We start from the raw sequence: 25,325 nt of genomic DNA, 5'->3' as shown, positions 1-25,325 counted from the left end.
TTATAAATCTTTTTCTTTTGTGGGGGTAATAAATGGCACCTTTTTCCACAGTTTTATAGCTCACATTTTCTTAATTACCAAATTAGTTTAAAATAAATCAATATTATGAATATAAAATTAAAATTTACTATTAATGGTATTTTCTTGGCAGTCAGTGTGAACACAAAACCTAATTAGAATTAAATTATGTTAGATATAAATCATATTATTAATCAAAAACGTGTTATTATTAATGTTGATGTTCTTTTTGTTATCATTATTTTTAGTATTATTGTTATTTTTATATTATAGTGGTTATTATTGGGTATTATTGTTATTATTAGTATTATTGTTGTATAGTTATTGTTGTATTTGTTTTATTATTATTATTATTATCCTTGATCACAAACATTTTGTTTAATTATTTTAGATAATTGATAAATGGCACATTTTTCATAGTTCACATTTAATTAATTATTTAATTATTTTTAAAATAAATCAATATTATGAACACGAAATGAAAACATATATTAAATATATTAGGTTTACGTATAAAATATTATTAATTAAAATTGTATTTAGTTATTGTTATTGGTATAATTAGTATTATTGTATTATTATTGTAATGCTTATATTATTATTATTGCTGTTGTTGTCAGTATTATTATTATTATTATTATTATTACAAAGATGATGATGATTAGTATTGTTGTTGTTGTTGTTGTTGTTATTATAAACAATAATAAAAATGATTATTATTAATCTTTGATCACAAACATTTCTATATTATTTTTAGGTCCGGATTGTTTGTTTTTGTTTGTGTCCTGTTTTTCACAGTTTTATAATCTGTTACCAGTTTTATAGCCGATCAGGTTTTTAATCGATTATCTAAATTGCACCATAAATAATCCAAACAGGTCCTGACTGTAACAGGATGATCATCAGGAAACTGTTTGGACACCCTGGTTATATGAAAAATACTGTAAATTTGAATAGGCTTACATTTAACAGATGCTTAGAGACAAACACTTAAGGGTTAAGGGCCTTGTTTAAGGGCCCAACATACATAATATACATTACCTGCAGGGGCAAATGTAGGGCAGGGATCAGTGATGTTCTGGTCTAGTATCATCCCACTGAGCTCCCATTGCCCTGCACACGCAGCATTAAAATACATTTAAACCATAAAGTTATTAAATGCGCCATGAATTAATTCACTTTTTATCTCAATATGATAAATATATAAGCAGTTTTTATGTCGAATGAAATTATTAACCTCCAGTAGCTGAACAAGAACAAAATAAAAAAGAAGGAACTAATACAAATGTACACTGTGCATATATACAATATATAATATGCAAATAAAAGCAAAATATGTGCAATTCAGTAAATAAAGAGAAACTGCGCAGTAAAAATGCGCAGAAGTGTTTTTTTTTTTACTCTAGAGGTTTAAACTGGGTGTCCACATTTCTGAACCAAACAAGATAAAATTGATTTAATGTCACCATGAGCTGTAAAAGCTGGAGCTCTGAGACTTGATCCAAAATGATCCAGAATGATCCAGCAGCTTGCAGCTTTAGCTCAGAATTACCTGATGAAATGTTGCTGTTTATAGAATGTACAATAAACGTGACCCACAAGGCTCACTACTCGACATTTAACGTTTTACATAGATACCAAAAACCTTTATTCTCTGCGTAATGTATAGGAAGCTCGTAATGATTTGGAATTTTGACCATTTAAACTCCTTTAGCGCCACTTAGTAGTGCAATAAGGCAATAAAATAATCCATGAGGTTCTCGTTCTGAGACTCATTTGTTTTATTCTTTTATGAATTGATGGGCATTTCATAAGCACCACACAACATTAATTTCTAATTACAGTCCGGATATTTAAATACACCATTTAATTGAGGCCATCAGTTGTTTAATTTCTGAATTTATTTTCCCTGAGAACCAAAACAAATCTGTTCCACAGTTACACGATTCAGTCATGTAGTGTCATACTAACAGCACTATATTTATTTAAAAATAAAGCTACATTTTATGCATAACGTCAAATATTTGTGTTTAATGTGAACTATTACGACAAACCTGGAACTTATTACAGAAATCCAGACCGATTTGTAATAGGACAGCGCCATCTGGTGGACAAAAGCAGATACGCATTGCTCCGCTTTCTAGTCTGGCATTCGTTTATGTACCCTTAGTAACAGGTTCATCGTGATCAAGGTCGCTCTCTCACACTGGGTTTGAGCCTTATGACCACACACAGGTACAGAAAACACTACCTCACAGACTTCACAAGCTTGCCAATTCGTGTCTCACAGCAAAAAGGTCCTGGGTTCAATTCCCAGATGGAGCGGTCTGGATCAGTATAAGTTTCCTCCTGGTATATTAAATATAGAGCATGTTTTTCCTCAGCACAAAAATAGTACTTAACCATTTAGCGAGATGATCCAGTATATAGTTGTGCTAGTTCAGGGGTTAGGGTACGACACCAGTAACCAGAAGATCACTGGTTCAAGTACCACCATTGCTAGGTTGCTACAGCTGGCCCTTGAACAAAAGCCTCAGGCCTCAACTGTTTGTATTGTACTTAATCACACATCTTGCAATCCACTCGGGATAAAAAAACAAAAACAAAAAGCTAAAAGCTAAATCTGGGTTTGTTTAGAAGCTCACAAGTTACCACCTCCACACTTGGTACCTGGAGACACCCCAACCATTGGGATTGTGACATTGTTAAAACAGTTAAAAGGATCTGAAGCTCATGGGTTTGAATCCCTGGCTGTGCTATGGACCACTGGAGTTCCTTTAAACTGAGCTTGCTCATGCTTGAACAGGACATGGCCTTCCCTAAATTGTTCCCTAAACCTCATGGCCTTCACATACTCAATTTAATACAGCCATTAGTAACTGTTGTGCCTGGAACCACTCCTGACAATGTATTGAAGGGGTCACTAACTTTTGGTTTACACAGTGTATCACAAACAAACAAAACATTTGTTTATCAGGACGTGGTGTGGACAGAGTGAATTATTTATTAGGAGTAATAGCCAGGACGGGTCAGTTGTTTAGGGTTTAATGCATGATCGTACACCTTTACAGCTTACAACTAGGACTCAACACAATGCAGGCTTAAAAACTAAGGGCCTGGCTCAAGGGCCAAACAGCAGCAGCACCTTCTAACCACTCAACACATTAAGAGAGCCAGTGCTCTCAGTGGACCGTCCATCACACCATAAAACTTCTGATCCGTTTTAAAGAACTCAAACGTTGCCGTTTTGTGCCACATTCACCTACTGACCAGGATTAAAATCACCTGCAGTTTGATACACACTAGTCGGTCTTTTGTCGATTCGTACCAGACGCCACAGCCTTCATGTCCTCTGGCATCAACGAGGTCGGAGGCTCGCCCCTCTCTCAGACCACTCTGGGTAGGTACTCGCCCCTTCAACCCGGTCCTTATCGAAGTCCTTCAGGTCACTATCAGCCCAACATCTAACAGGTCCCTCACCAGTGCTACCTGAACTGCAAACCAGACATGACGGCCACGCCAACGACGGACCACACGCAGGTCCACAGATCCAACCCGAATCTACGAGGGACCTTCAAAAAGTTTCCTCACGTGTATATTGTGGTTATAAGCAGTGAGGGTGGAGGGTTTACTGCCCACACAGGCAGCTGCCCAAGTAGAGAGGATTCTAACAAGTCACGGACTTAAGGCAGGTTAATGGAACGCGCTACTCGGAAAGCGATAATATCATCATCCTGCCGTTCAAACCATAGGGACGAGGTGGCACAACATTTACATTTTCAGCATTTAGCAGACGCTTTTATCCAAAGCGACTTAGTCATGTGACAGTACACAAAATAAGCAATTGAGGGTTAAGGGCCTCGCTCAAGGGCCCAGAAGCATTCTGGCAGAGGTGAGGTTTGAACCAGCAACCTTAACCACTAGGCTACAGCTGCCCGGTTATGTTCGCTGACCGTCCCAAATCTGCAAATAAACGACACTTTATACAAATTAAAAATTCAATCATTTATTCACGTTTGAGAATGACTCCGTTTCTCCGCACCGTCCGTTCGTGCCGCACTGAATGCTGGGATTGCCTTCACCACTAAGGCAGCACCGGATGCTCCCTCGTTATTCAGTCAAAATAACATTGAAATTTGAAGACACCTCATTAGTGAGGATATTAAAGCGTCTAGGGCAGGGGTCATCAAACTACGGCCCGATGCTTTCATCTGACCGGCCCCTTCAACCACAGCAGCAATACATGTTGTCTGGCCCCTGTTCATCTTTAAACTCACAGTATTATAGCGGAAAAAAATAACAGAGGAAACAAAAATTGGCCCCCTGGAGTCTCCGCAGATTATACGGCAGCGATCCAACGGGTGGCGCTCCAAGCATGGTGGGTTCGGCGAGAGGAGCGATTGTGCGTATCAATAGAGAGATGACTGACCGCAGCCACTGCACTGTGTTGCAAAGCAGTTAAATGGAATTTTATTATGAAAATCGTCGTGTCCTGTGTTGATTTCATTCAAACTAAAGCTCTTAACTACATGCAGATTCAGGAATTATTGTCCCGTTTGGACGCGAACAATGTTGCTTGGTATACGACCTTTGTTTGGAATACGACTCGCGTGCTAGAACTTGTACGGGTCAAAATGAGTCACGACACCGCGCGCTACTCGTTTACCTCTCGCGAGACAAAGCCACGGGTGTTAACGGTGTGCCGTATCGCTAGGCAACATGAGAGCGAACATAACATTCGCAAACTATTACATTATTTCTTGGACGAAACACCCGCTTAATGATCAGGATTATGGTTTATATTAATCTGGACGTTTCCATGTATAGTACATGACTTATAATAGTGCTCAACCAAGTTTGTACTTGTTCTTTTCAGTGGCGTATTAATATGGAATGATGTGAGGTGGTCACAGGTGCGCTTATATCGGGGATTATAAATCGGATAGTTCCGGTCCTAAAATCTGATTGGCTAAGCCACGTTCGAAGCCGTTGTAAAATCCCCGATAAACGCACACCTAGGACCACCTCACATCATTCCATATTAATACGCCACTGAATAGAGAAAGTTAATGTTATTTTCGCCTTCATGTTGCCTAGCAACACTTTTAAGGAACTACCTGCCATCGCGGAAGAATGCTTTATTGTAAGTTTATCCACAATAAATACATTTATGAATTAAATATTGTTGTATTTATTGTATTTTATGTTTACCGCCGTTTTATAAAAGCAATTTGCCACTCGAGACCGTACGTTACTGTTACGATTTTAGCACGGGGAAAGAAGTTTTAGGCTCTCCGCTTCGCGTCGTGCCAAAAACGTCACAGTAACGCACGGCCTCTCGTGGCTTATTGCTTTATTTTACAACGGCTCTAAACGCGGCTCAGCCAATCAGATTTTAGGACTGGAACTATCCGTTCTATAAATTATTTTATACAACCCCATCAACGTATAATAAAGCAATAAGCCACGAGAGGGAGAGGCCGTACGTTACTGTGATTTTAGCACGGGGACGACGTTTTTGGTACGACGCGAAGCAGAGAGCCTAAAACTTCTTTCCCCGTGCTAAAATCGTAACAGTAACGCACGGTCTCGAGTGGCTTATTGCTTTTATAAAACGGCGGTCAACATAAAATATAATAAATACAACGTTTAATCATAAATGTATTTATTGTGTATAAACCTACAATAAAGCGTTCTTCCGCGACGCAAGGTAATCCGATTAACAGTGTTGCTAGGCAACGTGAGGGCGAAAATAACATTAACTTTCTCTATTCAGTGGCGTATTAATATGGAATGATGTGAGGTGGTCACAGGTGTGCGTTTATCGGGGATTTTACAACGGCTTCGAACGCGGCTCAGCCAATCAGATTTTAGGACCGGAACTATCCGTTTTATAATATGCCAATAACAATAGGATTTTCTTTCATGGGAACGGATTCATCATTTTCCCTTTATTTCTAATGGGAAAAATTTGTTTGGTACACGTCCGGTTTGGTATGAATCCAAGGATCTGGAACGGATTAAGGACGAGGTATACCGATGTACCACTGTACCTGTGAGCAGACTTTATCGAAGTTTAAACACCTTAAATCTCCAACTAGATTCAGACTCACTCATCAACACTTATTACCTATTATGACTGGCAGTAACAAATATGGAACCTGATGCTGACCGTCTCGTCACGCAAAAGCAGAGTCACAGTTCACACTGATTTTTGGGGGAAACGCTGTATGAGTTGGGATAATGGAAATGATTAAAATAAATAAAATGTCTGCATTATCATTATGAAGTAAAATTATACTACAGTTATACACAGCAGACAATACATCCAGTATACACAGTAAATAGCTTTTTTGGGGTGTGTTTACTATTTCATCTGCGGTCCGGCCCCCCGAAACACTGAAGAACAGTAATCCGGCCCTTTAGTTAAAAAGTTTGAGGACCCCTGATCTAGGGTTTCGAACAGCCTCCTACTCTGGAGCTCATATTTATTTATTTGATTTTTAACACCACTTTCTACACTCAATTGTGTCATTTATGGCATGATGTGTTCTGTTTAAATCTTCATTTTTTTCATTTCTGCCAGAAAGTGTAAGATTTTTTCTCGTTTTCTTGGTTTAGGGCTTCTTTAACAGTTCCAGGTGTGTGTAGTTGTCTCTCGCTGGTGTATTTGGGGCATTCGATTAAGCCGGAGCGCATAAGATGATGAAAAACGCGTCTATGTAGAGAGAGAGCGCTAGGTTTTATAACACACCCTTACAGAGAGGCGCTTACAGTCCAGATTTTGCTCCGTCTGATTTCCACCTTTTTGGACGCTGAAAGAAGCTTTAAGGGGAAGAAGATTTTAACGTGATGTAAAGAGAGCTTACGAGCTCAACCAAAAAACAGTTCTTGCTGACGGCATTAAAACGTCGGTACGATGCTGGAAAAATGCATCGGAAGGAGACGATGTAGAAAAGTATTAGTAATTCTTAATAAATAATAGTTAAAAAAGTGCTGAAACTTTTTGAACGCCGCTTGTATTACAGATACTGATAAAGAGCGGCGTGAAATCAGAACATTCAGTGATGGACTCGGTAATAAAAGACACCTCAGACCAGCGTGTGGTTTGAACGATGGAATTTATTTACATTCACTCCCGAGCCATGAGCTTCTGCTTCTTCAGCTTCTTCTGGGAAACCTGCAGAGGGGGAAATAAAACAGCCCGTTGAATCATCTACAGCAGAGACGCTTGATAGAACCTTTATAAACATGGAACGGGGGGGGGGCGTGGTTGCTCAGGATCTGAAAATTCTTTTCATCATGAATCCAAAGGTGTCCTAAGAAGTCATCATCGCAACCAGAAGGGGGGGGGTTTGGGTGTAGTGGGTCATTCCGCCGAATCGGTGCCATTTCAGTCCCTGGGATGTTATATGTATAAACGTAGATGCAGATGAACTTTAAACTGAGCAAAGTGTCGTGCACGCTGATCTAACTGCAAATTTAGGATCTATAGTTTAAAGCATTAATAAAAACTCCCTATAAGACTGTAAGAACAGTATTTGTTCACATCCCTACTCTCTAAACGACGCTTTAGAATGAAATGTGAAGTAAAATGCGTCAGGAATCCTTTTTTCCTGCATTATTCCGTGACTCCAGGTCACATCGATGTTTTTAATCTTTATTTTCTATAATAAATGTAGAATAATGTGGTTAAAATCCATGTTTTACTCTCAGCCCTGTTACCCTCACATATTCATCCTTCTGATAATAAACGTGTGAGAATATTCTCATCAATCAGGTCACATTTAGAACAGAAATGTTTGTTATTTGTATCTACTGAGGCTCACGGGAAGAGAATTGGTAGGTTCTCCCATGTATGTTTGATAATATTGTAACTCCTTTAAAAAGATTGTGCATTTTGTGATAAATAACTAGACTGCGCCTGGTGTTCTGGTGCTTTAGCATGTTCTCTACATGCTGCTATTTCATGTACGTAATTCTAGGTTAACATCAGAGCTCAGTCCCGTTACTCATATACACTCATCCTCCACTCAGAAACCCCGTACAAGTGAAACGAGGGTGCCCGGGATTCGACCTAAACACATCCCGATTAGTGAAGCGTGCGAGACCACACCCAGATGGCACCCGTCGGGCGGAGCGACCCCCCCCTGGGTAACACCCGTTCCGAAGTACCTTTTTCTTCTGGGCGACCTCCTCCTCCGGTTTGGGGACGATCTGCTCCTTCTCGGTGAGGATCATCTCGATGTGGCATGGGGAGCTCATGTAGGGGTTGATGCGGCCGTGGGCTCGGTACGTACGCCTGCGCATCTTGGGGGCCTTGTTCACCTGGATGTGCTCGATCACCAGAGAGTCCACGTCCAAACCCTGCGGGGGGGGAGCAGAGGAACCGGAGGAACCCGTGTTAGAACGTTCTTCGTTCCGATCGTGATCCGACACGCTGGACGAGGAATCGGGGAGCTGCTCAGAAATCGTTTAGTTCTTTTCATGGTGAATCCAAAGGTGTCCTAAGAAGTCATCACGGCAGCTCGGTACAGTATAAAACACACAACTACCGGGTTACAGACTCTCCAGTAGTAGAACTAATAATAATAATATCACAGAGCTCCTGTTTATCTGAGTGATTAATGATCTATCGTCCACAGTGTCGTGATTATAATCCTAACCTCAAGATTATTATACTGCTTTTAATTAAACATACCCACTTCCCTTCATTTTCCCAATGCGCCTTGCCTTATATGGTCATAATGTTTTGCGTTTCACTTAAAAGCTCATAAGTTCCTCCAGTAATCACATTCCTCACTCGCTGTTTTACTACAGTAAGTCGCGGTAAGTTTTGTGCACCGCCGGCACACTTCATAGGAAGTGACGGCACATGTGAATGCGCCGGTGCTGAAGGGAATACGGCATTCCGAGATCGAGCATCTCCAGCATTAAGAAGCGTCAGGAAACAATAAAGAAGTAAAACCAAAGTGCAGCTTTTATTGTATTTTTATTGATGTGTAACTGTTAGTAATTGTATTTCAGTGTGTTTATATTATATTTGTGTTATTTTCTGTGTTTGTGTCAAAAACAACCTCATTATTTTACATGAGACTAAAATATCTACAGCTCAACGAGACCATGGGCGCATTAACAGGTTCTCCAAACATCCCTATGAGGAAAAATACCTCGGAACTGGACGCCGCTCATGCATGACTATACCGACACTGTGGATGTGATTAGCACCAGGTACTTTCACTACACGTGAGCTTTAAGCCCTGATACCTTGAGTTCGGCGTTGCTCTCGGCGTTCTTGAGCATGTGGAGGAGGAACTCCGCACTTTTCTTGGGCCAGCGACCCTGAGTCCAGTCGTGCTGCTTAGCCTGGGGAGGGAGGACGAAATAAACCATCAGCTCAACGATCCAGATCCAAAATTCTACTCAATTCTATTAGCAAAACTCTACAGGTCGCTCAGATCAGTAAGTTCTTTTCATTATGAACTCCAAAGGTGTCCTAAGATGGCATCATCGCGACCAGACGTCAAGCGCTCGCGCCGATCAGCGCGTCCTCACCTGTGCGCAGCGCCCGACGCCGCCGTTGTAGCGCCGGAATGGAACGCACTGGTGCTTCACCACCACGTCCTTCAGGTACTTGCTGGCCTTGCGGATGTGCATGCCTTTGATGGCCTGAGCGGTCTCACGGGTGTTCTGGGAATAAAACACAAAATAATCAATACCGAACACGCCGGACACTCGGTTTCTGACCAGAACGCGGAATCAGCTGCTCAGAAAACACGTCGTTCTTTTCATGATTAATCCAAAGGTGTCCTAAGAGGTCATCAGCACAGCTTTAGGACCGTACAGAACCACTGAGCGGGAAGACGAGTCTTACCTTGAAGTGAACGCGCAGGTTGGAGCCCCGTGCCTTGCATGCTGTGGGGAGAAAACACAAACACAATTTAAACACTGTGGTATAAAACCACCTCCTGGTTTCTACACTCACTGTCCATGTTATCAGCTCCACTTACCATATAGAAGCACTTTGTAGTTCTACAATTACTGACTGTAGTCCATCTGTTTCTCTACATATGGTCAGGACCACCACAGAGCAGGTGTAATTTAGGTGGTGGATGATTCTCAGCACTGCAGTGACACTGACACTGAGTGGATCAGACACAGCAGCGCTACTGGAGTTTTTAAACACCTCACTGTCACTGCTGGACTGAGAATCGTCCACCGACCAAAAACATCCAGCCGACAGCGCCCCGTGGGCAGCGTCCTGTGACCACTGATGAAGGTCTAGAAGATGAGCGACTCAAACAGCAGCAATAGATGAGCGATCGTCTCCGACTTTACATCTACAAGGTGGACCGACTAGGTAGGAGTGTCTAATAGAGTGGACAGTGAGTGGACACGGTGTTTAAATCCACTCATACCAGCACAACACACACTAACACACCAGCACCATGTCAGTGTCACTGCAGTGCTGAGAATCATCCACCACCTAAATAATACCTGCTCTGTGGGGGTCATGACCATATGTAGAGAAACAGATGTACTACAGTCAGTAATTGTAGAACTACAAAGTGCTTCTATATGGTAAGTGGAGCTGATAACATGGACAGTGAGTGTAGAAACAAGGAGGTGGTTTTAATGTTATGGCTGAGTTTAACCAAACGCTTCAGAGAAACCAGGATACTCACATTTAGTCGGGTTCTCGGGGTCGAGCGAGTAACGGACCATTTCTGCAGGTCTACAACAAAAACATAAATAAATAAGTCAGACGCAAAATGAAATGTAATCGACACAAAACTATGATGGAAACGAGAGCTGATCTGGCATCAAGTTAGTCTACACACTCTACAGTGGCCATGAAATAGCAGTAAGTAAATTTAGCAGTAAATAAAATAAATAAACTTAAAAAGAGCCTCACAGTGAAGATAAACCGGAGCAGCGCGCGTGTGTGTGTGTGTGTGTGTGTGTGTGTGTGTGTGTGCCTTTAGAAGAGACGTTTTGTTCACAGTATCGCTATAAGTGATTCATTGATTCATGAGTTGATTCGTTTTTATGTGAAGCGTAAGTTTCTCTTCTCAGTTATCTCTCCGTGTTTACTGTTATTAATTAAATGTCGTGGTTTTAAATAAACACCAGCTACTACAGAACATTCTGTGTGACTCTCTTACATTAAAAAGCTTCATTACCCATAAACTGCTATTACCACAGATCTGTAACCGAGTCAGACTCGTTCCGTCTAAGGAGCTAAAAGTTTTCTAAAAGTTCAGCAGATGATCCTGAACTAACGAATTTGGTAATGAATAAACTTTTGCCTCTGATTGGCTCTGTAACGTTTTCTGTTCTCATCTACATCACAAGTAAGAACCGCTTACGATTTACCAAAGTGAACCAGGAGTTTATATAACGTGCTGATAGAATCCACTCAGATGTGACCGGGTTGAATTATCTTTTTAAAGTAAATATTACAATCAGCAAAATTACATCGTAAGAGCTTTCACGATGGTTTCTGTACGATGGTTGATGAATGGTGATGTGATGGTTGGTGCTTCGTAGCTCAAAGTCTGGATCGATCCACTGAGCTGTTAACTTAACATGGTCTTTATATATCACACGATCGGATCGGCTACTTTTAGGAAATATCGCCGATCGCATATTTTGATTAAAAATCGGCCGATACCGATTCGTAGCCGATCGATCGTTCCATCTCTACTGAAAATGATGCTCATTTCTGTTAATGTTTACTGAACTAAAAGTTAAATAGAAATTAAAAAGGTCCAGGTACTGTACCCGAGTGCCACCTGTGCCCCTACAGTACAATACAGGGTGCTATTTTCTGCACAAGCAGGAGGTATAAGGATGCGGACGAGACCGAATACATCACAATAACTGTAAACTTTAGCGAAAAGTTTAGGGAAGGGCCGCTTCTCGTTCCAGCACAAGGCAAGCTCTATAAAGACACGACTGAACTTAAGTTAAAGACGCTCCAGAGTCCTGACCTAAGCCGCACTCAACAGCTCTGGGATGAACCGGAACATGAGCACCAGTGCCCAGACATACATGTGCACAAATTCCCACAGACACACTTTAAAGTCTCGTGAGAAGCTTCCATTTCTGTTTGTTCATTTATTTAGATTTTGTCATGTTTTACTCTTTGGTTACGTTCATGACAGGAACGGTAGCTACTCATTACACAAGATTACATCCAACACAGTCATGGACAATCCACTTACATTGGACTGTGGGAGGAAACCGGAGCACCCGGAGGAAACCCACACAGACGCGGGGAGAACATGCAAACTCCACACAGAAAGGACCCGGACCGCCCCGCCTGGGGATCGAACCCAGGACCTTCTTGCTGTGAGGCGACAGTGCTACCCACCGAGCCGCCCCAACACACTCATTGTCAGGTGTCCAAATACCTTCCATCACATGGTACATGTTTTTTTTCATCTATTAAGTCACTGCATCATCCTGGTAGGGATCAAAGTGGGCCTGAAATTACTCAGATACTAAACAAGCAAAAATAAACAGGAGACAATCTGACTAACCAATCCACCTACTGAAAATCCATGCAAGCATGCAGAGAAGATGCCAAACTCGAGTCTACAACTTTAACAAGACTGCTTTATATCGTGATGTGTGAGGAAGAATCGTGACTATAACCCACCATAACCTGTACATCAGCCTTACCACTTATAACCAATAACAAGAAGCCAACTTTACACACTTTATGTACTTTAGAGTATGAATATTCTAATAAATGAATGGCAAAACTGCAGATTTAAGTTTGATTTTACTTAATCTGAGCGAATCTATGATTAACGAGCTTTACTACTAATCAAACACTTAAAAAACGTAAATATAATACAGAAAGTGTGCATACTTCTATACTAACTAGTACGCTTAGATAGAACAGCTCATGCGCACGCGCACTATTCTTCCATACTAGTTAGTACACATAGTAGTATGAATCGGTATCGCCGAAACGTTTAAGTTAATATAAAACACCAGAATGCGACTAAACTCACAGAAATAACAAGAACCTCATCAATAAAAAGAATAAAAGATAAACGGCACAATTTGACGGTTTATAATGATAATAAATAACAATAATGTATGAACACTTGTGTGGGGAACAAAAATGGCAGCCGAGACACCGGACACAAACCCAAGCAAATAACTCCAAATATCGGCGATTATCAGCACTAATAACGCGCTCTACTCATAACAAAGACTTCATTAAAGACTCGGATGTAATATTAAATCATAAAAATGAAGGATGTCAGAGATACAGAGCGGATAAATATAAAGATCAAAGCAGCAGCTCAGAATCTCTCACACTTACATTCAGAGGCCGCAGAAGGGAAGAGGAAGCGCAAAGCATGCCGGGAGAACAAATCAGCCCCGGCTTCTTCTGCGGGTTCGAAGTCTCTTCAGTACCGCCACCAAGCGGCCGAATGTGCGCACTACAATATCAAACACACTCAGGTAGGAGTGGTGCGCAGCTTCAGGGGTTCGAGTTCGATCCCAGCATTTAGGTATTATCATTTAAAAGTGTTTAAATACACTATACAGCCAGAAGTGTTCGCTCGTCTGCCTTCACACACACATGAACCTGAGTGACTCCCATTCTTAATCCACAGGGTTTAATATGATGTCGCCACCCGTTGCAGCTATAACAGCTTCAACTCTTCTGGGAAGGCTTTCCACAAGGTTTAGGAGTGTGTTTATGGGAATTTTTGACCGTTCTTCCAGAAGCGCGTTTGTGAGGACAGACCCTGATGTCGGACGAGAAGGCCCGGCTCACAGTCTCCGCTCTAATTCATCCCGAAGGTGTTCTATCTATCGGGTTGAGGTTCAGTTAAACTGGCTCATCCACGTCTTTATGAATCTGCTTTGTGCACCGCATCCGATTGCAATTTGTGAAGGGTTTGGCATGTTCTTCCTGTTTCAGTGTAGACTTAATCCAGGTACTCTGGGCTCATTCACTCCCATTAATGAGTTAGTGAGTGCGTGAATGATTGATGAGTGAGTGTTGTTCTAAGAAAACTGGCACATGTGCCGATGGCACTGGACGCACCGCAATCCCGACCAGGATGGCACACTTCATGAAAATAAACGGATGAATGAAAAATGTTCATTAACGTTGGACTGTTTCTTCAGCATGCGATAATTTAACAAGCAAAATGTAATTCATTTTATTCATTCATTCATTATGAGCACCCCATCCTGATAAGGGTCACAGTGGGTCCGGAGCTACCTAGAGATACCGTGCAATACAGCCAGGTCATCCTTCCTTTACTTAGCAATTTAGTCAATGAGTAACCAAGCCACCCACTGGCATAGATTAGGAGAATACCTTAGAGAAAACTGCAAATTGAAAGAACATGCCAAACTCCATACTGACAATACTAAACCCAGGATCTTGGTATTTCCTAACACCACCCACACTATATATACGTATATACAGTGTATCACAAAAGTGAGTACACCCCTCACATTTCTGCAGATATTTAAGTATATCTTTTCATGGGACAACACTGACAAAATGACACTTTGACACAATGAAAAGTAGTCTGTGTGCAGCTTATATAACAGTGTAAATTTATTCTTCCCTCAAAATAACTCAATATACAGCCATTAATGTCTAAACCACCGGCAACAAAAGTGAGTACACCCCTTAGTGAAAGTTCCTGAAGTGTCAATATTTTGTGTGGCCACCATTATTTCCCAGAACTGCCTTAACTCTCCTGGGCATGGAGTTTACCAGAGCTTCACAGGTTGCCACTGGAATGCTTTTCCACTCCTCCATGACGACATCACGGAGCTGGCGGATATTCGAGACTTTGCGCTCCTCCACCTTCCGCTTGAGGATGCCCCAAAGATGTTCTATTGGGTTTAGGTCTGGAGACATGCTTGGCCAGTTCATCACCTTTACCCTCAGCCTCTTCAATAAAGCAGTGGTCATCTTAGAGGTGTGTTTGGGGTCATTATCATGCTGGAACACTGCTCTGCGACCCAGTTTCCGGAGGGAGGGGATCATGCTCTGCTTCAGTATTTCACAGTACATATTGGAGTTCATGTGTCCCTCAATGAAATGTAACTCCCCAACACCTGCTGCACTCATGCAGCCCCAGACCATGGCATTCCCACCACCATGCTTGACTGTAGGCATGACACACTTATCTTTGTACTCCTCACCTGATTGCCACCACACATGCTTGAGACCATCTGAACCAAACAAATTAATCTTGGTCTCATCAGACCATAGGACATGGTTCCAGTAATCCATGTCTTTTGTTGACATGTCTTCAGCAAACTGTTTGCGGGCTTTCTTGTGTAGAGACTTCAGAAGAGGCTTCCTTCTGGGGTGACAGCCATGCAGACCAATTTGATGTAGTGTGCGGCGTATGGTCTGAGCACTGACAGGCTGACCCCCCACCTTTTCAATCTCTGCAGCAATGCTGACAGCACTCCTGCGCCTATCTTTCAAAGACAGCAGTTGGATGTGACGCTGAGCACGTGCACTCAGCTTCTTTGGACGACCAACACGAGGTCTGTTCTGAGTGGACCCTGCTCTTTTAAAACGCTGGGTGATCTTGGCCACTGTGCTGCAGCTCAGTTTCAGGGTGTTGGCAATCTTCTTGTAGCCTTGGCCATCTTCATGTAGCGCAACAATTCGTCTTTTAAGATCCTCAGAGAGTTCTTTGCCATGAGGTGCCATGTTGGAACTTTCAGTGACCAGTATGAGAGAGTGTGAGAGCTGTACTACTAAATTGAACACACCTGCTCCCTATGCACACCTGAGACCTAGTAACACTAACGAGTCGCATGACATTTTGGAGGGAAATGACCAGCAGTGCTCAATTTGGACATTTAGGGGTGTAGTCTCTTAGGGGTGTACTCACTTTTGTTGCCGGTGGTTTAGACATTAATGGCTGTATATTGAGTTATTTTGAGGGAAGAATAAATTTACACTGTTATATAAGCTGCACACAGACTACTTTTCATTGTGTCAAAGTGTCATTTTGTCAGTGTTGTCCCATGAAAAGATATACTTAAATATCTGCAGAAATGTGAGGGGTGTACTCACTTTTGTGATACACTGTATATATATATATATATATATATATATATATATATATATATATATATATATATATATATATATATATATATATTTATTTATTTATTTATTTATTTTTCTGAAAAGTAAACTACCCATCCACCCCCACACCCCCATTTAATTCCCCCTGGTGGTGCAAATGGATTGGCATCCTGTCCTGGCATTCTACCTCATGCCCAGTGTTATGGGGGAACCGGACCTGCTGCAACCCTGACCAGAATAAAGCAGTTGATGAAAATGAAATAAAAATACAAATTCAAAACAGAAGACAAAGTTCTCCAGCAGGTATATCATCATGGTGCCACCTGGAAACAGGGCATGATGCCACTCCATCACAGAGCACCACAGACAAAACCGTGTCCTCATCATGTACTCGTACCGTTGAGAAATTTGAACCTAAATACCTGGATGCAACCAAGTAGAGATCGGATCGGATCCTGGTGCTGCGTGGCATCCACCTCACCCACTGTGCCACTGTGCCAGCCATCAAAATAAAAAAGCAAGTTCTGGAGTTTCTTCATGTTGTCTTTTAAAGAATTAAAACTGATTATTTTTATTTGATGTGAAGCAATAATTTATTAATTAATTTGTTTAATGTGCTGTGTAACAATCTGTACTTCAACAATTTGGCCACTAGATGGCAGCAAAGGACCAAATCAAACTGATGCCGCCTGCAGTTTTATGCTAAATTGTCAAAAGTATGTGGACCCCTGAACACCCGATCATGTGCTTAACATGACACAGACCTTAATTTGCAGCTATAACAGCCTCCACTCCGCTTGAACCACTTTCCACAATATTTGGATGTGGATCCATCTGGAGTGGATGTTTCTGCTCTTTCAGTCACAAGAGCAACATACTGGGGCAGGAAAGGTCCTTCCCCAAACTACTGCCACAACAGTGCAAGTTCTGCAGTTTCTTCATGTTGCTTTTATTAATAATAATAATAATAATAGAAACTGATTATTTAGTTTGATGTGAAGCAATAATTTATTAATTAATTTCATGTCCTGTGTAACAATTTGTACTTCGACAATCTGGCCACTAGATGGCAGCAAAAACAAAATCGAATTGATGCCGCCTGCAGTTTTATGCTAAATTGTCAAAAGTTTGTGGACACCTGAACACCCGATCATAAGCTTAACATGACACAGACCTTAATTTGCAGCTATAACAGCCTCCACTCCGCTTGAGAGGCTTTCCACAATATTTGGAACGTGTCTGGAGTGGGTGATCTGCTCGTTCAGCCACACGATCGGCTTTTTCACAGCGGGACGGGAAAGGTCCTTCCCCAAACTATTGCCACAAACGTAAAAGCAACTGAGGTGTATTTATATGAGATCATTTTTTTATTTCTTTAAATCAAGTTTATACTTGTTATAATTGTTTTTATTATTTCAAATCAAGTCAAAAGTCTGCAGAAAACAGAACAGTTTTTATTTCATTTCATTTTTATCAACCAGCTTTATCCTGGTCAGGGTCACGGCGAGTCCAGTTCCACCCGGAAACACTGGGCGCAAGGCAAAAACACCCTGGATTATCAGTCGTCACACACAGAGGCGTCGGGCTCGTTTACATTCTCCTTACCGACCACAACAAGAGCGCTTTAATCCACCACAAGCTTTCCTGCTCACAAACGAAAACATGTCAGACTTTATCTCTAAAGGCAAAGAATCATGTGATAGTCAGGATGGTCTGCTGGAGTTCACCACTGGAGCTGAATTCTGAATTCTCTCACTGCACATTTAATCAGATTTCTACTTCATTTCTAAGTTTAAGGCCTGGTCAGGGTCACAGCGAGTCCAGTTCCACCCGGAAACACAGGGTGCAAGGCAGGAACACCCTGATTTGCCAGTTGTCAGACTGAAAAACAGAGGCGATTGGTTAGTTTATATTTCTTTATATATTTTTTTCTTACTGACCATGTTAAAAACCCTTTAATAAACCCAAACTGTCCAGCTCACAAACGAAAACATGTCAGACTTCATCTCTAAATGCACAGAATCATGTGATAGTCAGGATCTGCTCCATGGGAGTGGTCTCTACAACAGGGAACAAGAGCTTTACTGAATGTTTCAGTAAGAACAGAAATGATGAAAGCATTTGTACCCAGATGAAAGGATGGCGCTCTGCCGTGTTTTAATAAACCGATTTTTTCGGAGCACTTCGGGGGCGGGAGGTGTTTGGCACGAGCTCAAAAATCCTCTCCGAGCGTTCCGGTCCGAGCCAAGATCTGATCGTTGCAGCTTTTCTGCTGTCAGGAGGAAGAGTGATGTGAACTCCTCTGCATCGGGCGCTGATGGAGGGGTTACTGATCACCGAGCTGCAGAATCAGCCCGCCGGGCACCGGGGTCCGGTTACACGCCACTTCCTCCATCCCTCCCTGGTCATCACACATCAGAGGAAAACAACTGAAGTCCTGGTGTGGTTCGATTCGGTATTTTCGGCTTAACTGTGATCGATCCGGGCGTGGCGGTCTTAGGTTTGCCAGACTGAGGGAGGTCAAACGGGTTCCTCATTGCAGCACGATTGCGGCCTCTGCTGGCCGATCGAGGTGCTACACAGGAGACGGATGATTCACAGACAGCAGTGTGTGACTCTCCGTGCGCTATATGGCTCTCTGTGAGACTAACAAGTGTGGACTAATCAAGCAAAGTGTTAAAAGTGTTAACAATTCCAAAGCCACCTTATTTTCTGTTTTTATACATTTTCCCCCAATTTAGTCATATTCAATTCCCCAATTGTTTTACCCCTACTGTAAAACAAACCTCCATTCCTGACCGAGGACAGTCGTGACTAACACACGCCCCCTCCGGCACGTGTGCAGCACCGACCGTCTTTTTTCACTTGCACCAGGCGGGTTCATATGGAGATCCGTATTGCGCACAGAGAGTCCATTCCAGGGTTAACAAACACACACACGCACACACACTTACAGGGACTTTAGTGGCTCCAGTTAACCTCACTACAAAGCTTTGTACTGTCGGAGGAAACCCACACAGACACAGGGAGAACATGCAAAACCCCACACAGAAAGGACAATGGCTGTTTCGGCTGGGAAATCAAACCCAGGACCTTCTTGCTGTGAGATGACAGTGCTACCCACCATCAAAGAGAATTGTGGTAGCTCAGCTAAGGTGGACTGGACTAGTAATAAGAAGGTTGCCAGTTCAAGCCCCACCACTGCCAAATTGCCACTGTTCGGCCCCTATGCAAGGCCCTTAGTCCTCACTTGTGCTTTGATTTGCATTTATTTTGATCTATGAGCTGAAGTCTTTATTAGGAAATCTTGACGTTCTAGTCGGATGTTGGTTCTGGGCGTGGGCCAGGCGGTGCAGGTAAACGTGGATGTATGTTGGCATGTTCTCCGTGTCATCACGTGTCGGGTGGTTTAACTTTACCTTAAAGAGACGCCGCATTAACATCAGCGCCGTATCGAGCCGCTCCAACTTCCTGTCTGAGATTCAGCTGAAGCAGGCGGCTTGAATTACGACGCCCGGTGAGATACAGGCCGAGTCGATCTATACAAAGTTTTATATACTTTATTTATATTTTATATACCTTTAGATCTTAATATTTAAGGACTTTATTGTTGTGTGTTCTTGTTCTTCCAAGGAGCTGCACAGAACATGTGTTTTATATACAATGTTTTATGTTTTATGTAATAACAATAAAGTCATTCATTCATTCATTCATTCATTCAATAATGAAAATAAAAGCAAATATTTAATTATATTTAATAAATCTGCTCAACAGAAGAGTTTACTAGGTGGTCTCAGACTTTTGGTGCTGTGTAAAACACTCGTCACTATTAAATTTATGATCTATTTTTTCTCTTCGCTCTGGTTCGTCGTGTTATTAAAGATTATTGATGATCGACGTTTAGCTCCAATTAAATTCCTGCTCCACGTCGCTTCTGATCGCCGTGCTCAGCGAGCCGCGACGCTCCGGCGCTCTTGTTAACGTTCCTACTCTAATCATGTCACGCTAACCGCCACCACCTCACCCCGCGTCGTCCTACCCCTGTCTGGAGGCGACGCCCAACTTCTGCAGTGCTGCAGTGCCTCTCCTGTTCCAACACGCCCATTTCTGCAGTGAGGAGGAGGAGGAGGAGGTGAAGTGAAGAGGAGGCGGGGGAGCTGTGAGGAAGAGCGCTTTATTAATCTCTCTGCTGCAGCACTGCACCCAGTCTCGAACCCTCGGCGGGACGCCGGAGCTCTGTAGCCTCTACAGGTTGATTTTCGGGAGTGAGCGCGTAAATCATACGCCAGCCAGTCAGAGCGGCTGCTGACTTAGCATCCACATCACTCAGTTTAATTGCGCCCTCGAATAAACGTGACCGTGAGGGTGAGGAGGGGGCCGGGCGGGGCCCGAGCCGAGTGCAAGCGTGTGCCCGCGTTATTCAAGCGGACAGGGTTAAATGGATCGCTCGAGCTCCCGAGAAATTCAAAAGGCTAATCCATTAGCTCTCGCGGGAGGCCAGGATGCAAATTGAGACGGGCGGCGTGGCGGCGCGAGTCAGCAGAAACGCCGCAGCGATGATGCCCACGCCAACCTGCTGCACGCATCTCATATCCGTCAATATCAGTCGAAGGGCGAACGCAGCTCCTGCAGGGCGCAGATACACGGTATAATCCATGTTTATAGATCGATAGGCCGTCGTTACGGCATGCTTCCTGTAATGTAACGCTGGTCAGAGAGTGCACATTGATCAGGGTGGACGAGCGCCGGGGTCAGTACCATCGGCTCGGCTCGACTCGGCCTGTATCTCACCGGGCGCCGTAATTCAAGCCGCCCGCTTCAGCAGAATCTCAGACAGGAAGCTGGAGCGGCTCGATACGGTGCTGATGTTAATGCGGCGTCTCGTTTAGGTAAAGTTAAACCGGCCGACACGCTGTGACACGGAGAACATGCCAACATACATCCACGATTACCCGCACCGCCTGGCCCACGCCCAGAGACTTCCTAGTAAACGCTTCAGCTCAGAGATCAAAGTACAGCCAAGAGTTCCAAAAAAGTCACAACATGACACGAAATACAAATCAAAGCACGATTGAGAGTTAAGGGCCTCGCTCAGGGGCCCAACAGTGGTGACTTGACAATGGCTGGGCTTAAACTTGCCACCTTCTGATCACTACCCCAGTACCTTAACCGCTGAGCTTCCCTGTAGTCCCTGGGAGGAATGGGATTCGAACCCTGGAACACGGGTCATCAGATTCTGCACAAACTTTATTCTGTAAATAGAGTCCATGCCAGCTCGAGGGGGAACATACCAAATATCAAGGCATTCTACAATTTATGCAGATTTTATGTGTAGAAGTGTATGGGTGGCGTGGTTGCCCACACACACAGCGAGAAGGTCCTGGGTTTGATTCCCAGGTGGAGAGGTCCGGGTCCTTTCTGTGTGGAGTTTTGCATGTTCTTCCTGTGTCTGTGTGGGTTTCCTCCGGGTGCTCCGGTTTCCTTCCACAGTCCAAAGCCATTCAGTCATGTGACTGGAGCTACTAGAAATGATTCTAAGTGTGTGTGTGTGTGCATACCTGGCAACCTGTCTGGCGTGTTTCCTGTCTTCCGTCCAGTAAATCAGACCCACTTAGACCCTGACCAGGATAAAGCAGTGGTAAAACAGACGTGAATGAATGAATGAGTTTTTGTAGGTCGGGCATCTGCTGCGATGGGGGGGAAGGTGATGCCCAGCGATCGATTGGCATCCGGTCCAGGGTGTGATGGTGCATCCTAACCAGCGACTGCAGGGAAACTGCACCCAGCACGACCCTGAACAGGACAGAGCGATGGTTACCTAGGTATGAATATACATTTCAGCATGACCGTGTCCCTGGGCACAAAGCAGGATCTATAGATCCATGGATCGACACTCATGTCCAAGGTTAATGCTCTTTTAAATATACGGGAACAAATTCCCACAGACGCACTCCAAAAAAATTTCTTTCTGTCTTCTAGTACGCTATGCTAGGTGTCCACATACTTTTGGCCATATAGTGTGCCATAGTTATTAAAACCTGGCTAGAAAATGGAGACAGGGATCAGAATCTGGCGACCCCGACCCTGTTTACCATGAATGCAAAGCCTGATAACCGGTGTGTAAGAGCTTTCTCCGGTTCTGTTTTCTGTGTCCTTAAATAAATGAACGATGCGCTAAGTAAGCACACGTGACGTTTTATTCTAGAATTGATAAATAATACAGAATTTGATCTTGAATAATTGAACCGCTGCTCAGTGAAATATTCATGCTGGTTTTTTAGCCGGTCAATCTTAGTTTTCTTCGATGATCCTGAACTCGATGTCCCCTAAACTCCAGATCTTTGAAACTCGAGAGATGTGTACCTTACACTCGTGTGAATCTAAGCTGAATCTGCATCAGTGTGGAATAAGCGTCAGATCCAGGGTTACAGCTCCACGTGTATCTGTGCTTATCTGAATTTTCCTCCCTGTTTCACTTTTAAACTTGTGTTACAGCTCCAGCTTCTGAGAAATGGTGAGAATCAGAATCAGCTTCTCCCAGAGTCTAAAACGCTTCTGGTTGAAAATAAAGCTTAACGTGGTTTAATGTAGTAAAAGAAGGAGACAGGAGCACTAAACTTCTCTTCATTATTACTGCTCATAAGTTCCTCCACTAATCACATTCCTCACTCGCTGTTTTACTACAATAAGTCACGTTAGGTTTTGTGCACCGCCGTCACACTTCATAGGAATTGACAGCACATGTGAATGCGCCGGTGCTGAAGGGAATACGATATTCCGAGATCGAGCATCTCCACCATTAAGAAGCGTCAGGAAACAATAAAGAAGTAAAACTAAAAAGTAAAGAAGTAAAACTAAAGTGCAGCTTTTATTGTATTTTTATTGATGTTTAACTGTTTGTAATTGTATTTCAGTGTGTTTATATTATATTTGTGTTATTTTCAGTGTTTAAGTGTCAAAAACAACCTCATTATTTTACACGAGACTAAAATATCTGCAGCTCCACAGGACCATGGACGCATTAACAGGTTCCCCAAACATCCTTATGGGGAAAAATACCTCGAAATTCGACGTCTTTAAACTGGACGCGGCTCCCAGAACCGACTGAGGTTGAGTTTCAAGGTATCGCTGTACTTTTGTGGTTCGGTGTGGATCAGCATGACAGGAGATTAATTATCTTCTCTCAGACACACACACACACACACACACACACACACACCTATACGGGGGTCACCTCCGTCCCTCTGTGGGTGCGTCCGCCGTCACGCCCGAATGAGGAACGCAGCAGCAGGCGTATCGTAAACTAGATGCAATTACGGTAACAAAGCCGAACGGAGTCCTGCGTCGCTGCATCAGCACCTCTTACACTCAGCACTTCAGCGTGTGTGTGTGGTGTGTGTGTGTGGTGTGTGTGTGTGTGTGTGTGTGTGTGTGCATCAGCCCTTGTGGTTTTACTGCCCAACAGAGGGCAGCGTTATCTTCGCCTCAGTGTAAGAGTACACCATCAAAATAAAGCCCCACACACACACACACACACACACTCCGCAGTGCAGTGCAGTGCACCGTTATCAATTACGCCTCGGCGCAGATCAGCAGGCCGGAGGCGCAGACGCAGCACTTTCGGCAGGGTGTGAGCACAGAGCCGCACCCCGTCCTGACCAGGAACTGGACGTCCACCTCAATAGTACACCAAGAGGAAGTAAACATCCAGAGACGACCTCCAAAAGCAAAAGGAACGGGGTAGAACAAACAACACCCCATCTTTACCACAGTCCAACCTAAAAACCAACCAGTCCTAACCGTACCATCCCTAACACCAACCCAACCACCCCATCTTAACCACAGTCCGAACATTAACCTCAATAGTACACCAAGAGGAAGTAAACATTCAGAGATGATATTGAAAAGGGAGTGGGTAGGACGAACAACAATCCATCTTAAGCACAGTCCAACCCTAACATCAACCAACCACCTGGGCTTAACCAGTACAGCCCTAACACCAACACAACCACCCAGTCTTAACCCCAATCCAACCCTTACACTAAACCAACCACCCGGGCTTAACCAGTACAACCTTAACACCAACCCACTAACTTGTCTTCACCAGTCCTACCCTAAAACCAATCCAGCAACAACCCTAACACCAACCCAACCACCCAGTCTTAACCCCAGTCCAACCCTTACACTAACCCAGCAACAACCCTAACACCAACCCTAACACCCAGTCTTAACTCCAGTCCAACCCTTACACTAACCCAGTAACAACCCTAACACCCAGTCTTAACTCCAGTCCAACCCTAACACTAACCCAACCACCCGGCTTAACCAGTCCAACCCTAACACCAACCCAACCACCCAGTCTTCACCAGTACAACCCTAACACCACAGTCTAGCTCTAGAGGCTTTATGGTCATATAAAGAACTGTGTAATAAATATAAAACACATTTTTGTACCTCCAGAAGTAAGTGGACGGGACTATAAAGGCGAGTGTGGTGTTGGCCGGTACTAATTCGGTGTAATGTGAGAGCTGCACTGCACCGTTTCCTCTCGCTTTTATTATCTGCATTCGCTCGGGAAGATTCGCTTGTTTATATGATGCAAGACCTAATCAGAGTAATCAGACGGTTCATCCGAGCGCTGGTGCTCAGCGGTTACGTAACAGAGAAGATTAGATTCCACCGTCCCAATCTGCAGAGGAAATAAAAGTGTGTTACTGCCCCCTCATGCATCATCATCACATACACAATCTGCAGCACCGGTCCCTCCATCACCCCCCGAACGGGTCTGTATGGGGTCTGTGTGAAAACCTACTGACCTCTCACTCCAGAGAAGAGGGCGTGTCTAAATCCTTAGATCCCTTAAAATGCTCCTACTGAGTGATGATCTGACTGATTGATGAGGGAGCGTCCGACGCCTCCTCAGCGCTGAAGATGCTTTAACAATCAGCAGGCCGGAGGCGCAGACGCAGCACTTTCAGAAGGGTGTGAGCACAGAGCCGCACCCCGTCCTGACCTGGAACCGGACGTCAACCTCAATAATACACCAAGAGGAAGTAAACATCCAGAGACAACCTCCAAAAGCAAAAGAAACGGGGTAGAACAAATAAAAGTCCATCTTAACCACAGTCCAACCTAAAAACCAAACCACCCCATCTTAACCACAGTACGGACATCAACCTCAATAATACACCAAGAGGAAGTA

General features: G+C 43.4%; 1 protein-coding gene and 4 non-coding genes across 6 annotated transcripts in view; all 5 read right to left on the bottom strand.

Annotated features, from left to right (window-relative positions):
* Positions 1–7,120: 7,120 nt before the first annotated feature.
* Positions 7,121–25,325, bottom strand: part of rpl17 (ribosomal protein L17) — a 172,607-nt gene continuing 154,402 nt past the window's right edge. The window contains exons 1-7 of one of the 2 annotated variants that reach the window (XM_063012045.1): positions 13,361–13,381; positions 10,704–10,753; positions 9,893–9,933; positions 9,574–9,708; positions 9,286–9,384; positions 8,194–8,385; positions 7,121–7,198 (exon numbers count right to left, since the gene is read on the bottom strand). In XM_063012045.1, the coding sequence (XP_062868115.1) occupies positions 7,151–7,198; positions 8,194–8,385; positions 9,286–9,384; positions 9,574–9,708; positions 9,893–9,933; positions 10,704–10,743 (555 nt within the window). In that variant the 5' untranslated portion in view covers positions 10,744–10,753; positions 13,361–13,381 and the 3' untranslated portion in view covers positions 7,121–7,150. Of the gene's footprint in view, positions 7,199–8,193; positions 8,386–9,285; positions 9,385–9,573; positions 9,709–9,892; positions 9,934–10,703; positions 10,754–13,360; positions 13,382–25,325 lie in introns of those variants that run through there. The other variant, XM_063012046.1, reaches the window with a different exon arrangement.
* LOC134331003 (small nucleolar RNA SNORD58) lies at positions 7,291–7,357 on the bottom strand. The gene has a single exon (XR_010015075.1). It is a non-coding gene; the product is annotated as a small nucleolar RNA SNORD58 (small nucleolar RNA).
* LOC134331002 (small nucleolar RNA SNORD58) lies at positions 8,478–8,545 on the bottom strand. Its single transcript, XR_010015074.1, has one exon. It is a non-coding gene; the product is annotated as a small nucleolar RNA SNORD58 (small nucleolar RNA).
* LOC134331005 (small nucleolar RNA SNORD58) lies at positions 9,468–9,534 on the bottom strand. Its single transcript, XR_010015077.1, has one exon. It is a non-coding gene; the product is annotated as a small nucleolar RNA SNORD58 (small nucleolar RNA).
* Positions 9,781–9,848, bottom strand: LOC134331004 (small nucleolar RNA SNORD58). The gene has a single exon (XR_010015076.1). It is a non-coding gene; the product is annotated as a small nucleolar RNA SNORD58 (small nucleolar RNA).

Source organism: Trichomycterus rosablanca, chromosome 16, assembly GCF_030014385.1.
Source record: "Trichomycterus rosablanca isolate fTriRos1 chromosome 16, fTriRos1.hap1, whole genome shotgun sequence".
In the NCBI taxonomy this organism is placed as follows: domain Eukaryota; kingdom Metazoa; phylum Chordata; class Actinopteri; order Siluriformes; family Trichomycteridae; genus Trichomycterus; species Trichomycterus rosablanca.
This window is presented reverse-complemented; position numbering and strand designations above follow the sequence as displayed.